Below are 17054 nucleotides of genomic sequence, written 5' to 3'. Positions count from 1 at the left end.
TGCTAATCATGCTAGCTTCATGCTAATCATGCTAGAATCATGCTAGTTTCATGCTAACATCATGCTAGCTTCATGCTAATCATATTAACATCATGGTAGCTTCATGCTAATCATGCTAGCATCATGCTAGCTTCATGCTAATCATGCTAGCATCATGCTAGCTTCATGCTAATCATGCTAGCATCATGCTAGCTTCATGCTAATCATGCTAGCATCATGCTAATCATGCTAGCATCATGCTAGCTTCATGCTAATCATGCTAGCATCATGCTAGCTTCATGCTAATCATGTTAGCATCATGCTAGCTTCATGCTAATCATGCTAGCATCATGCTAGCTTCATGCTAATCATGCTAACATCATGCTAGCTTCGTGCTAATCATGCTAGCATCATGCTAGCTTCGTGCTAATCATGCTAGCATCATGCTAGCTTCGTGCTAATCATGCTAGCTTCATGCTAATCATGCTAACATCATGCCAGCTTCATGCTAATCATGCTAGCATCATGCTAGCTTCATGCTAATCATGCTAATATCATGCTAGCTTCATGCTAATCATGCTAGCATCATGTTAGCTTCATGCTAATCATGCTAGCATCATGCTAGCTTCATGCTAATCATGCTAGCATCATGCTAGCTTCATGCTAATCATGCTAACATCATGCTAGCTTCATGCTTATCATGCTAGCATCCTGCTAGCTTCATGTTAATCATGCTAGCATCATGTTAGCTTCATGTTAATCATACTAGCATCATGTTAGCTTCATGCTAATCATGCTAGCATCATGCTAGCTTCATGCTAATCATGCTAGCTTCATGCTAGCTTCATGCTAATCATGCTAGCATCATGCTAGCTTCATGCTAATCATGCTAGCATCATGCTAGCTTCATGCTAATCATGCTAGCATCATGCTAGCTTCATGCTAATCATGCTAACATCAGGCTAACTTCATGCTAATCATGCTACCTTCATACTTAAACATTCTAACAGCCAGATAGCCTACTAAACTAAACTTCTGTCAAACCGTTTTAAACGTTCAAGCTACGCTTTTTCAAGCCAACATAAAGTTTGTATTCAAACTTTAATATCTAGTTATTATTATTATTCCGCTTTCTTCTGAGACTAAATTTTAAACACTAACTCGTCCTAGAGCTTTCAAGCTACATGCACCAAATTTTCCACGGACCTTCAAACTGGTCTGACTTAGTGTGCTATATCTTTTCTAACTGATGGGACCTTCCGAATTCCTAAACGGGGGGCTCGAACACCCCAAAATTTCCATTGACTTAACATTGAGACAAACTTTGACGCGTCATAGCTGCGAGTGAGAAACTTGTAGAAACTTGTGGCTTACCACATTTAAGGTGGCTGACAGGCTCTGTAAGAACATACATCACAATGGGGTGTAAGCTGTACCCCTGGGGTGTAAGAGGCCCCCAAAATTTCCCATTGACTTATAATGGGGCAGGAAGCATGCCCATATAAGGGAATAAACGCGTCCCAGATGGAATATCTTTACTTTAGAGTGTCGTAGAGACATGGGGGTGGGCTCATTTTACTCAGTCATCCAATCAGTCTCTTAGGATCGCCCCAAAGCTATTTAGCCACGCCCCTAGCAACAATTTTGGGTACCCTAGCAACATCTCCCATAGACTACCATTATAAAAAGCCCAGATGGATATCTTTACACCAAAGTGTCATAGAGACATAGGGGTGGGCTCATTTTACTCAGGCATCCAATCAGTCTTAATAGGATTCTTATTGAGGCATTAAGCCACGCCCCTAGCAACCAAATTTGAGCACCCTAGCAACATAATAAACAAAGCCTTATATCTCTTGGTCTGAACATCATAGAGACATGGGGGTTGGGTGTTTGGGTCATGCTAGGTTCATGCTAGCTCCATGCTAAGTCATACTAGCTTCATGCTAGTTTCATGCTAGCTTTATGCTAATTTCATAATAAATCTTGCTAACTTCATGCTAAATCATGCTAACTTCATGTTAAATCTTGTTAGCTGCACGCTAAATAGTGCTAGCGTCATGCTAATCATGTTAGCATCATGCTAATCATGCTAGCTTCACGTTAAATCATGCTAGCTTCATGCTAATCATGCTAACCTCATGCTTACTTCATGCTAATCATGCTAGCCTCATGCTACCTTCATGCTAATCATGCTAACATCATGCTAGCTTCATGCTAATCATGCTAGAATCATGCTAGCTTCATGCTAATCATGCTAGAATCATGCTAGCTTCATGCTAATCATGCTAGAATCATGCTAGTTTCATGCTAACATCATGAGAGCTTCATGCTAATCATATTAACATCATGCTAGCTTCATGCTAATCATGCTAGCATCATGCTAGCTTCATGCTAATCATGCTAGCATCATGCTAGCTTCATGCTAATCATGCTAGCATCATGCTAGCTTCATGCTAATCATGCTAGCATCATGCTAGCTTCATGTTAATCATGCTAGCATCATGCTAGCTTCATGCTAATCATGCTAGCATAATGCTAGCTTCATGCTAATCATGCTAGCTTCATGCTAATCATGCTAGCATCATGCTAATCATGCTAGCATCATGCTAGCTTCATGCTAATCATGCTAGCATCATGCTAGCTTTATGCTAATCATGCTAGCATCATGCTAGCTTCATGCTAATCATGCTAGCATCATGCTAGCTTCATGCTAATCATGCTAGCTTCATGCTAATCATGCTAGCATCATGCTAGCTTCATGCTAATCATGCTAGCATCATGCTAGCTTTATGCTAATCGTGCTAACATCATGCTAGCTTCATGTTAATCGTGCTAGCATCATGCTAGCTTCATGCTAATCATGCTAGCTTCATGCTAATCATGCTAGCATCATGCTAGCTTCATGCTAATCATGCTAGCATCATGCTAGCTTCATGCTAATGATGCTAGCATCATGCTAGCTTCATGCTAATCATGCTAACATCATGTTAGCTTAATGCTAATCATGCTAGCATCATGCTAGCTTCATGCTAACATCATGCTAGCTTCATGCTAATCATGCTAGCTTCATGCTAATCATGCTAGCATCATGCTAATCATGCTAGCATCATGCTAGCTTCATGCTAATCATGCTAGCATCATGCTAGCTTCATGCTAATCATGGTAACATCATGCTAGCTTCATGCTAATCATGCTAGCATCATGCTAGCTTCATGCTAATCATGCTAGCATCATGCTAGCTTCATGCTAATCATGCTAACATCATGCTAGCTTCATGCTAATCATGCTAGCATCATGCTAGCTTCATGCTAATCATGCTAGCATCATGCTAGCTTCATGTTAATCATGCTAGCATCATGTTAGCTTCATGCTAATCATGCTAACATCAGGCTAACTTCATGCTAATCATGCTACCTTCATACTTAAACATTCTAACAGCCAGATAGCCTACTAAACTAAACTTCTGTCAAACCGTTTTAAACGTTCAAGCTACGCTTTTTCAAGCCAACATAAAGTTTGTCTTCAAACTTTAATATCTAGTTAGTGGTGCTTGCATTTATGCAAGGCATCACTATTATTATTCCTCATACTTATTATTATTATTATTATATCTTATTCTTATGTCTGCACGTTTTTTCGGCGCGTAACTCGTCCCGCGCGGTTTGTCGTAGACACACGAAAGAGGGCTCAAATTGACCGGTTTATTGAGGAGAGGTGTGCTATGACTTTTATAAGCGATCGGGTGCAGGATTTCCGAAAGGGGGGCGAAAAACCACCCGAAAAATCCCATTGACTTAACATTGCGCCCAACTTTGACGGGTCATAGCTCCGCTCGAGAATTTTGTAGAAACATGTGGGTTACAACATTTGAAGAGGGTGGTAGGCTCTGTAAGAACATGGATCACAATGGGGTGTAAATTGTACCCCTGGGGTGTAAGAGGTGCCCAAAAGTGCCCCATTGACTTATAATGGGCCAGGAAACACGCCCATATAAGGGAATAAAACCGTTCCAGATGGGATATCTTTGCTTTACAGTGTCGTAGAGATACGTGGGTGGGCTCATTTTACTTGGGCATCCAATCAGTCTCTCAGGATCCTCCCAGAGTTATTAAGCCACGCCCCTAGCAACAATTTTGGGCACCCTAGCAACATCTCCCATAGACTGCCATTATAAAATGCCAGGATGGATATCTTTGCAGCACAGTGTCATAGAGACTTGGGGGTGGGCTCATTTTACCCAGACATCCAATCAGTCTCTCAGGATCCTTATTGAGGTATTAAGCCACGCCCCTAGCAACCACTTTTGAGCACCCTAGCAACATAACATTGAAACAGTTATATCTCGGCATCAGAACATCGTAGAGACACGGGGGTTGGACCGTTTTACTTGTGACTCGGAATGTAATCACTGGCCACATCATTGGCCACTCCCAAGCCACGCCCCTAGCAACCAAATATGAGCACCCTAGCAACCCAATAAACAAAGCCTTATATCTTCGCATCAGAACATCGTAGAGACACGGGGGTTGGACCATTTTACTTGTGACTCAGAGTGTAATAACTGGCCACATTATTGGCCACTCCCAAGCCACGCCCCTAACAACCAAATAAGAGCACCCTAGCAACATAATAAACAAAGCCTTATATCTCTGGATCCGAACATCATAGAGACATGGGGGTTGGGTCTTTGGGTCATGTTAGCTTCATGCTAGCTTAATGCTAAGTCATACTAGCTTCATGCTAGTTTCATGCTAGCTTAATGCTAATTTCATAATAAATCTTGCTAACTTCACGTTAAATCATGCTAGCTTCATGCTAACTTCATGTTAACTTCTTGCTAATCATGCTAACATCATGCTAGCTTCATGCTAATCATGCTAACATCATGCTATCTTTATGCTAATCATTCTAACATCATGCTAACTTCATGCTAATCATGCTAACATCATGCTAGCTTGATGCTAATCATGCTAGCCTCATGCTAATCATGTTAGCTTCATGCAAGCTTCATGCTAATCATGCTAGCTTCATGCTAACATCATGTTAATCATGCTAACATCATGCTAACATCATGCTAGCTTCATGCTAATCATGCTAACTTCATGCTAATCATGTTAGCTTCATGCTAGCTTCATGCTAATCATGCTAACATCATGCTAATCATGCTAGCTTCATGCTAATCATGCTAGCTTCATGCTAGCTTCATGCTAATCATGCTAGCTTAATGCTAGCTTCATGGTAATCATGCTAACATCATGCCAACTTCCTGATAATCATGCTAACATCATGCTAACTTCATGCTAATCATGTTAGCTTCATGCTAGCTTCATGCTAATCATGCTAGCCTCATGCTAGCTTCATGCTAACTTCATGCTAGCTTCATGCTAACTTCATGCTAATCATGCTAACATCATGCTAACATCATGCTAGCTTCATGCTAATCATGCTAAATTTATGCTAATCATGTTAGCTTCATGCTAGCTTCATGCTAATCATGTTAACATCATGCTAGCTTCATGCTAACTTCATGCTAATCATGCTAACATCATGCTAATCATGCTAACATCATGCTAATCATGCTAGCTTCATGCTAATCATGCTAGCTTCATGCTAATCATGCTAGCTTAATGCTAGCTTCATGCTAACTTCATGCTAATCATGTTAGCTTCATGCTAGCTTCATGCTACTCATGTTAACATCATGCTAGCTTCATGCTAACTTCATGCTAACTTCATGCTAATCATGCTATCATCATGCCAACTTCCTGATAATCATGCTAACATCATGCTAACTTCATGCTAATCATATTAACATCATGTTAGCTTCATGCTAATGATGTTCGCTTTATGCTAGCTTCATGCTAATCATGTTAACATCATACTACCTTCACGTTAATTATGCTAACATCATGCTAATCATACTACCTTCAATAAACAAAGCCTTATATCTCCACATCAGAACATCGTAGAGACACGGGGGTTGGACCGTTTGACTCGTGACTCGGAGTATAATCATACATTGCCCCCAGAATTTTGCCACGGCAAGCACCACTTCACATTTTCTTCAGGAAATGTACCTATCTAGTTATTATTATTATTCCGCTTTCTTCTGAGACTAAATTTTAAACACTAACTCGTCCTAGAGCTTTCAAGCTACATGCACCAAATTTTCCACGGACCTTCAGACTGGTCTGACTTAGTGTGCTATATCCTTTCAGACTGATGGGACCTTCCGAATTCCTAAACGGGGGGCTCGAACACCCCAAAATTTCCATTGACTTAACATTGAGACAAACTTTGACGGGTCATAGCTGCGAGTGAGAAACTTGTAGAAACTTGTGGCTTACCACATTTAAGGTGGCTGACAGGCTCTGTAAGAACATACATCACAATGGGGTGTAAGCTGTACCCCTGGGGTGTAAGAGGCCCCCAAAATTTCCCATTGACTTATAATGGGGCAGGAAACATGCCCATATAAGGGAATAAACGCGTCCCAGATGGAATATCTTTACTTTAGAGTGTCGTAGAGACATGGGGGTGGGCTCATTTTACTCAGTCATCCAATCAGTCTCTTAGGATCGCCCCAAAGCTATTTAGCCACGCCCCTAGCAACAATTTTGGGTACCCTAGCAACATCTCCCATAGACTACCATTATAAAAAGCCCAGATGGATATCTTTACACCAGAGTGTCATAGAGACATAGGGGTGGGCTCATTTTACTCAGGCATCCAATCAGTCTTAATAGGATTCTTATTGAGGCATTAAGCCACGCCCCTAGCAACCAAATTTGAGCACCCTAGCAACATAATAAACAAAGCCTTATATCTCTTGGTCTGAACATCATAGAGGCATGGGGGTTGGGTCTTTGGGTCATGTTAGCTTCATGCTAGCTCCATGCTAAGTCATACTAGCTTCATGCTAGTTTAATGCTAGCTTTATGCTAATTTCATAATAAATCTTGCTAACTTCATGCTAAATCATGCTAACTTCATGTTAAATCTTGTTAGCTGCACGCTAAATAGTGCTAGCGTCATGCTAATCATGTTAGCATCATGCTAATCATGCTAGCTTTACGTTAAATTATGCTAGCTTCATGCTAATCATGCTAACCTTATGCTTACTGCATGTTAATCATGGTAGCCTCATGCTAGCTTCATGCTAATCATGCTAGCATCATGCTAGCTTCATGCTAATCATGCTAGAATCATGCTAGCTTCATGCTAATCATGCTAGCTTCATGCTAATCATGCTAGAATCAAGCTAGTTTCATGCTAACATCATGCTAGCTTCATGCTAATCATATTAACATCATGCTAGCTTCATGCTAATCATGCTAACATCATGCTAGCTTCATGCTAATCATGCTAACATCATGTTAATCATTCTAGCATCATGCTAGATTCATGCTAATCATGCTAGCATCATGCTAGCTTCATGCTAATCATGCTAGCATCATGCTAGCTTCATGCTAATCATGCTAGCATCATGCTAGCTTCATGCTAATCATGCTAGCATCATGCTAGCTTCATGCTAATCATGCTAGCATCATGCTAGCTTCATGCTAATCATGCTAAAATCATGCTAGCTTCATGCTAATCATGCTAGCATCATGCTAGCTTCATGCTAATCATGCTAGAATCATGCTAGCTTCATGCTAATCATGCTAGCTTCATGCTAATCATGCTAGAATCATGCTAGTTTCATGCTAACATCATGCTAGCTTCATGCTAATCATGCTAGCATCATGCTAGCTTCATGCTAATCATGCTAGCATCATGCTAATCATGCTAGCATCATGCTAGCTTCATGCTAATCATGGTAGCATCATGCTAGCTTCATGCTAATCATGTTAGCATCATGCTAGCTTCATGCTAATCATGCTAAGATCATGCTAGCTTCATGCTAATCATGCTAGCATCATGCTAGCTTCATGCTAATCATGCTAGCATCATGCTAGCTTCATGCTAATCATGCTAGCATCATGCTAGCTTCATGCTAATCATGCTAGCATCATGCTAGCTTCATGCTAATCATGCTAACATCATGCTATCTTCATGCTAATCATGCTAGCATCATGCTAGCTTCATGCTAATCATGCTAGCATCATGCTATCTTCATGCTAATCATGCTAGCATCATGCTATCTTCATGCTAATCATGTTAGCATCATGCTAGCTTCATGTTAATCATGCTAATATCATGCTAGCTTCATGCTAATCATGCTAGCATCATGCTAGCTTCATGCTAATCATGCTAGCATCATGCTAGCTTCATGCTAATCATGCTAGCATCATGCTAGCTTCATGCTAATCATGCTAGCATCATGCTAGCTTCATGCTAATCATGCTAGCATCATGCTAGCTTCATGCTAATCATGCTAACATCAGGCTAACTTCATGCTAATCATGCTACCTTCATACTTAAACATTCTAACAGCCAGATAGTTTACTAAACTAAACTTATGTCAAACCGTTTTAAACGTTCAAGCTACGCTTTTTCAAGCCAACATAAAGTTTGTCTTCAAACTTTAATATCTAGTTAGTGGTGCTTGCATTTATGCAAGGCATCACTATTATTATCTTGCATACTTATTATTATAATTATTATTATTCTTCTTTTTCTGGACACTTTTTTCGGCGCGTAACTCGTCCCGCACGCTTTGTCGTAGACCCATGAAATAGGGCTCAAATCGACCGGCTTATTGAGGAGAGGTGTGCTATGACTTTTATAAGCGATCGGGTGCAGGATTTCCGAAAGGGGGGCGAAAAACCACCCGAAAAATCCCATTGACTTAACATTGCGCCCAACTTTGACGGGTCATAGCTCCGCTCGAGAATTTTGTAGAAACTTGTGGGTTACAACATTTGAAGAGGGTGGTAGGCTCTGTAAGAACATGGATCACAATGGGGTGTAAGTTGTACCCCTGGGGTGTAAGAGGTGCCCAAAAGTGCCCCATTGACTTATAATGGGCCAGGAAACACGCCCATATAAGGGAATAAAACCGTTCCAGATGGGATATCTTTGCTTTACAGTGTCGTAGAGATACGTGGGTGGGCTCATTTTACTTGGGCATCCAATCAGTCTCTCAGGATCCTCCCAGAGTTATTAAGCCACGCCCCTAGCAACAATTTTGGGCACCCTAGCAACATCTCCCATAGACTGCCATTATAAAATGCCAGGATGGATATCTTTGCAGCACAGTGTCATAGAGACTTGGGGGTGGGCTCATTTTACCCAGACATCCAATCAGTCTCTCAGGATCCTTATTGAGGTATTAAGCCACGCCCCTAGCAACCACTTTTGAGCACCCTAGCAACATAACATTGAAACAGTTATATCTCGGCATCAGAACATCGTAGAGACACGGGGGTTGGACCGTTTTACTTGTGACTCGGAATGTAATCACTGGCCACATCATTGGCCACTCCCAAGCCACGCCCCTAGCAACCAAATATGAGCACCCTAGCAACCCAATAAACAAAGCCTTATATCTTCGCATCAGAACATCGTAGAGACACGGGGGTTGGACCATTTTACTTGTGACTCAGAGTGTAATAACTGGCCACATTATTGGCCACTCCCAAGCCACGCCCCTAACAACCAAATAAGAGCACCCTAGCAACATAATAAACAAAGCCTTATATCTCTGGATCCGAACATCATAGAGACATGGGGGTTGGGTCTTTGGGTCATGTTAGCTTCATGCTAGCTTAATGCTAAGTCATACTAGCTTCATGCTAGTTTCATGCTAGCTTAATGCTAATTTCATAATAAATCTTGCTAACTTCACGTTAAATCATGCTAGCTTCATGCTAACTTCATGTTAACTTCTTGCTAATCATGCTAACATCATGCTAGCTTCATGCTAATCATGCTAACATCATGCTATCTTTATGCTAATCATTCTAACATCATGCTAACTTCATGCTAATCATGCTAACATCATGCTAGCTTGATGCTAATCATGCTAGCCTCATGCTAATCATGTTAGCTTCATGCTAGCTTCATGCTAATCATGCTAGCTTCATGCTAGCTTCATGTTAGCTTAATGCTAACATCATGTTAATCATGCTAACATCATGCTAACATCATGCTAGCTTCATGCTAATCATGCTAACTTCATGCTAATCATGTTAGCTTCATGCTAGCTTCATGCTAATCATGCTAGCTTCATGCTAGCTTCATGCTAACTTCATGCTAATCATGCTAACATCATGCTAATCATGCTAACATCATGCTAATCATGCTAGCTTCATGCTAATCATGCTAGCTTCCTGCTAGCTTCATGCTAATCATGCTAGCTTAATGCTAGCTTCATGGTAATCATGTTAGCTTCATGCTAGCTTCATGCTAATCATGTTAACATCATGCTAGCTTCATGCTAACTTCATGCTAATCATGCTAACATCATGCCAACTTCCTGATAATCATGCTAACATCATGCTAACTTCATGCTAATCATGTTAGCTTCATGCTAGCTTCATGCTAATCATGCTAGCCTCATGCTAGCTTCATGCTAACTTCATGCTAATCATGCTAACTTTATGCTAATCATGTTAGCTTCATGCTAGCTTCATTCTAATCATGTTAACATCATGCTAACATCATGCTAATCATGCTAGCTTCATGCTAATCATGCTAGCTTCATGCTAATCATGCTAGCTTAATGCTAGCTTCATGCTAACTTCATGCTAATCATGTTAGCTTCATGCTAGCTTCATGCTACTCATGTTAACATCATGCTAGCTTCATGCTAACTTCATGCTAACTTCATGCTAATCATGCTATCATCATGCCAACTTCCTGATAATCATGTTAACATCATGCTAACTTCATGCTAATCATATTAACATCATGTTAGCTTCATGCTAATGATGTTCGCTTTATGCTAGCTTCATGCTAATCATGCTAATCATACTACCTTCAATAAACAAAGCCTTATATCTCCACATCAGAACATCGTAGAGACACGGGGGTTGGACCGTTTGACTCGTGACTCGGAGTATAATCATACATTGCCCCCAGAATTTTGCCACGGCAAGCACCACTTCACATTTTCTTCAGGAAATGTACCTATCTAGTTATTATTATTATATCTTATTCTTATGTCTGCACGTTTTTTCGGCGCGTAACTCGTCCCGCACGCTTTGCCGTAGTCCCATGAAAGCGGGCTCAAATCGACTGGTTTATTGAGGAGAGGTGTGCTATGACTTTTATAAGCAATCGGGTGCAGGATTTCCGAAAGGGGGGCGAAAAACCACCCGAAAAATCCCATTGACTTAACATTGCGCCCAACTTTGACGAGTCATAGCTCCGCTCGAGGATTTTGTAGAAACATGTGGGTTACAACATTTGAAGAGGGTGGTAGGCTCTGTAAGAACATGGATCACAATAGGGGGTAAGTTGTACCCCTGGGGTGTAAGAGGTGCCCAAAAATGCCCAATGAAAAGTCAATGGGCGAAAATCCCATAGACTTAACATTGCGAAAAACTTTGACGGGTCATAGGTCCGAGCGAGGATTTCGTAGAAACATGTGGGTCACAACATTTGAAGAGGGTGCTAGACTCTTTCAGGACGTACCCCACAATGGGGTGTAAGGTTACCCTAGCAACCATTTTGGGCACCCTAGCAACCTATCCCATAGACTGCCATTATAAAATGTCTAGATGGATATCTTTACACCACAGTGTCACAGAGACATGGGGGTGGGCTCATTTTACTCAGGCATCCAATCACTCTCTCAGGATCCTTGAATACTTACTAAGCCACGCCCCTAGCAACCACTTTTGAGCACCCTAGCAACATAAAATTCAAACAGTTATATCTCGGCATCAGAAAATCGTAGAGACACGGGGGTTGGACCGTTTTACTTGTGACTAGGGGTGTAACAATTGGGCACATCAATGGCCACTCCCAAGCCACGCCCCTAGCAACCAAATTTGAGAACCCTAGCAACCGAATAAACAAAGACTTATATCTCCGCATCAGAACATCGTAGAGACACGGGGGTTGGACCGTTTGACTCGTGACTTGGAGGTTAATCACTAGTGGATGCCATTTTTTTTCCCTAGCAACCAAATACAGTACCCTAGCAACAGACTAAACAAAGCCTTATATCTCCGCATCAGAACATCGTAGAGACACGGGGGTTGGACCTTTTGACTCGTGACTCGGAGGGTAATCACTAGTGGGTGCCATTTTTTTCCCTAGCAACCAAATACAGTACCCTAGCAACAGAGTAAACAAAGCCTTATATCTCCGCATCAGAACATCGTAGAGACACGGGGGTTGGACCGTTTGACTCGTGACTCGGAGGGTTATCACTAGTGGATGGCACATTTCCCCCTAGCAACCAAATACGGTACCCTAGCAACAGAGTAAACAAAGCCTTATATCTCCGCATCAGAACATCGTAGAGACACAGGAGTTGGCTCGTTTTACTTTTGGCTTGGAGTATAATCATATATGTTACCCAGAATTTTGCCACGGCAAGCACCACTCACATTTTCTTCAGGAAATGTACCTATCTAGTTATTATTATTATTCTTCTGTTCACACTTTTTTCTAACAGTAACTCCTCCTAGAGCTTTCAAGCTACACCCACAAAACTTTACAAAACTTTTAAGACTGGTACGTAGATTTATGCTATATCTTTTCTAACTGATGGGACCTACCGAATTCCTAAACGGGGCGCTCAAACACCCCAAATTTTCCATTGACTTAACATTACGACCAACTTTGACAGGTCATAGCTGCAAGCGAGAAATTTGTAGAAACTTGTGGGTTACCACATTTGAAGAGGCTGGCAGGCTGTGTAAGAACATACATCACATTGGGGTGTAAGCTGTACCCCTGGGGTGTAAGAGGCACCCAAATTTCCCCATTGACTTATAATGGGGCAGGAAACATGCCCATATAAGGGAATAAAAGCGTCCCAGATGGAATATCTTCACTTTAGAGTGTCATAGAGACATGGGGGTGGGCTCATTTTACTCAGGCATCCAATCAGTCTCTCAGGATCGTCCCATAGCTATTAAGCCACGCCCCTAGCAACCATTTTTGGGCACCCTAGCAACATCTTCCATAGACTGCCATTATAAAATGCCCAGATGGATATCTTTGCAGCAGAGTGTCACAGAGACATGGGGGTGGGCTCATTTTACTCAGGCATCCAATCAGTCTCTGAGGATTCTTATTGAGGTATTAAGCCACGCCCCTAGCAACCAAATATGAGCACCCTAGCAACATAATAAACAAAGCCTTATATCTCTGTATCCGAACATCATAGAGGCATGGGGGTTGGGTCTTTTGGTCATGTTAGCCTTATGCTAGCTTCATGCTAAGTCATACTAGCTTCATGCTAGTTTCATGCTAGCTTTTATGCTAATTTCATAACAAATCTTGCTAACTTCATGCTAAATCATGCTAACTTCATGCTAGCTTCATGCTAATTCATGTTAGCATCATGCTAGCTTCATGCTAATTCATGTTAGCATTATGCTAACTTGCTAATTCATTTAAGCATCATGCTAGCTTCATGCTAATTCATGTTAGCATCATGCTAGCTTCATGCTAATTCATGTTAGCTTCATGCTAGCTTCATGCTAGCTTCATGCTAATCCATGTTAGCATCATGCTAGCTTCATGCTAATTCGTGTTAGCGTCATGCTAGCTTCATGCTAATTCGTGTTAGCATCATGCTAGCTTCATGCTAATTCGTGTTAGCGTCATGCTAGCTTCATGCTAATTCGTGTTAACATCATGCTAGCTTCATGCTAATTCGTGTTAACATCATGCTAGCTTCATGCTAATTCGTGTTAGCATCATGCTAGCTTCATGCTAATTCGTGTTAGCATCATGCTAGCTTCATGCTAACTTCATGCTAATTCATGTAAGCATCATGCTAGCTTCATGCTAATTCATGTTAGCATCATGCTAGCTTCATGCTAATTCATGTTAGCATCATGCTAGCTTCATGCTAATTTGTGTTAGCATCATGCTAGCTTCATGCTAATTCGTGTTAGCATCATGCTAGCTTCATGCTATCATGCTAGCTTCATGCTAATTCATGTTAGCATCATGCTAGCTTCATGCTAATTCATGTTAGCATCATGCTAACTTCATGGTAATTCATGTTAGCTTCATGGTAATTCATGTTAGCTTCATGCTAATTCATGTTAGCTTCATGCTAATTCTTGTTAGCATCATGCTAGCTTCATGCTACTTCATGTTAGCATCATGCTAACTCATGCGAATTCATGTTAACATCATGTTAGCTTCATGCTAATTCATGTTAGCATCATGCCAACTTCATGTTAAATCATGTTAACATGCTAACTTTTTGTTTAATCATGTTTATGGAAAGTTAGACTACTAAACTAAATTTGTTTTAAGTTTCTCTCAAACTGTTTTAAACTTTTAGGCCAGGCTTTGTCAAGCCAACATAAAGTTTGTCTTCAAACTTTTCTATCTAGTTATTGCTGCTATACTATTTCAACAGCATTTGGGTATTAATTTAGGAATTTATGCAGCAAAAAATAAAATAAAATAGAAGACCAACTTTTAAATGCTGGCCATAGGATGTGTAAAGCCCGGTGGTGGTGTTTTATTTTTAATAAAATAAATCTATTAACATTTACATTGTAGTTGTGGTGCTTTTTAATTTTTGGATGGATGCGCCTAAATTTTTGCTGGTGCTCCTAACTCTTTAAAGTTGGGAGCACCAGTGCTACCAAATAAAAAAGTTAATTTTGAGCCCTGTAATATATAAAATAATAACAGAGTATGGTCTGTACTGCTCACGATATCACTATGCACGCGCACATGACGTTAGTAGTGGGGCGTGATCAAAGGGCAGCAGCTCATAAATATGTAATGACTATCTCAAAACGGCACAATCTGAAATGCCCTGAAACAGAGGCTCCTAGAGATGGGTAACAATCTTTTCCTACAAGCTATTTCGAGCAAACAACTTTTGAAACATGCTTTATGGAACTCATACACCTATTTAACTTGTGGAAAAGCAGTCATAATATGGGCACTTTAAAATATGCCAGTGCCACAGATTTGTTTAAAGATATACACCAGCAACATCCTCTTCTAAGACATGTTTATAAAAGACGCTTAAACATCTTAATTTAACTATGGCCATGTCGTGACTTTAGCTAAGCCTTGTCTGTGAAACCAGGCCTAAATTAGACTCACTCTTATGGAGCAGCTGATCAGACCTCCTCTTTCATGGACCTTCAAAACTCGGTCAAACAGCTGGGTCCTCGCCTCTTCCTCTGTGCTAAACTTGCCTTCCAGCAGATCCATGGGCTCCGACACACCTCCAGTGAAATCCACAAGAGCATCGGCCGTGTTGCCCCCATCCAAAGCCTCATAGCAGCCAGACATCCTGAAACACGACGGCCCAAGTCAAAAAGGCATGCATTGAGCTAAGGAGAGATTCAGTTTACACCCCTTTATAATTCAAAAATCAATTACTCATACTGAAGACATAATCAAATTCTGCATGCTCTCTTGAACACTCTTTAACAAAAGTGAAAACTAACATTACAAGCTTTCTAGAGCCATCTAATGACTTTAGAAACACAAGACCTTCTCTGCGTATGAAACAATCTACTTCCCTGCTTTTTACAGTAGTAGGTGAGGAGAGTAGTATGTTGAAAAGTACCCAGATTAACCACTACTTTCGAAAAGAATTTGGAGTGGCATTCAATTGTCACTTTACTCCCCATGAGCCCTTGAGAGAGGAGTCACCCAACAAAGAAGGAGAGGCGTTGTCATATTCAAAAACGTGGGAAAGCAATAACACGGCTCAATTCCAATGCAAATACATGTAGGGAACAGCTGTTCCTCGTGGTTAAATTGCGCTTGTTTAACATCATCCAAGTTAACCGCTCACCTGTTGTTATGATGATGTGTGTTGTCATGTGATGATGGATTTCATTCACACTTCCAATATACATACTTTATAGTACTTACTGTTTTAACGGTTGATGAGTATGTACTTTATCTTATCTAGTACTGTCACAGTATGAGATTTCGGATGCAGTGTGTTATTGTTTGAGGAGCAAAATATCTTCATGATATTTTATCTTCTTTAATATACATCCCAAAAGTTAGTATTTTCCAGAAAAACAGTGTATATTCTTCTGTCACATACTAAATCAGAATAAAATGTGTGGTAATGGTCAGATAAGCATGTTAGACCTCAATGTAGAAGGTGGTAACCAAGTGTCCCTTTGGAGTCTCCAAGTGGCTTTTTTGGAAAGACACCCAGACATACACTAACAAAAAAGCTTGTAAAAACCCAATTTTTACTTGTATCAACTTCAAATTTTTTAAATAGACTGTCAAGACCTGTGGTTTTAGAACAATTATATTTTCAGGCTCATTTACAACTGGCTTGTTAATTATTTTGCCATAGAAATGTAAAAATCTTGAATGCTGTATTTCTGCTGCCATAGAACAGTTCTGCATTTCTAAGAGTGAAATTTGAAGTGTAAGCTTTCAAAAGACACATTGGTTATGTTTGTAGACAGTAGGATGCATGAGCAACAGCCTTTTTATTTTGGGTATGCCACTTGCCAGAGTGGGGGGGGGGGCTGGCTAGACGTCTAACAGGTTAATGGAGGTCATATGTAATTTTTTAGGTGTAATATTTTCGTCTGGATGTGGTACTTACTTGGCATAAGCTTTCTCTACCAGGGCGCTCCAGAACTCATTTTTATCATTGGAGTGACAGTAGATGAGCTCCCCGTTAGCAGTTGGCAGCCGGTCATCGATAACGACATCCACCCAATCTCCGAAACGCCAGAACCGAAAGTGAAAAATTCCAGCATAGTTTTCCGGTTTCTGATCTTCCCATTCCTGGTCTTTCCAATCTGGGATGACCTATAACACACAGATGAGAGAAATGAACCAAAACTGATAGCAGTATCATGTGAAGTCCAAGGGCCAGCTTTACTAAACGGGCCAAATTAGCGTGAGAGCGCAATTAAAAAAAATGCAGAGGGGAGTGATAATACCTGCAGGTTATTTACTAAAAAGGCGGAAATTAAATAACAC

General features: G+C 40.7%; 1 protein-coding gene across 1 annotated transcript in view; it reads right to left on the bottom strand.

Moving 5' to 3' along the window:
• The window catches only part of capn5a (calpain 5a), a 53378-nt gene that overhangs the window by 19372 nt on the left and 16952 nt on the right, over positions 1-17054 (bottom strand). Inside the window, exons 4-5 of the mRNA XM_055174368.2 lie at positions 16672-16880; positions 15186-15378 (exon numbers count right to left, since the gene is read on the bottom strand). Of these exons, the coding sequence (XP_055030343.2) occupies positions 15186-15378; positions 16672-16880 (402 nt within the window). The remainder of the gene's footprint in view (positions 1-15185; positions 15379-16671; positions 16881-17054) is intronic.

The sequence above is a fragment of the Misgurnus anguillicaudatus genome, chromosome 15, assembly GCF_027580225.2.
Source record: "Misgurnus anguillicaudatus chromosome 15, ASM2758022v2, whole genome shotgun sequence".
NCBI classification, from domain to species: domain Eukaryota; kingdom Metazoa; phylum Chordata; class Actinopteri; order Cypriniformes; family Cobitidae; genus Misgurnus; species Misgurnus anguillicaudatus.
This window is presented reverse-complemented; position numbering and strand designations above follow the sequence as displayed.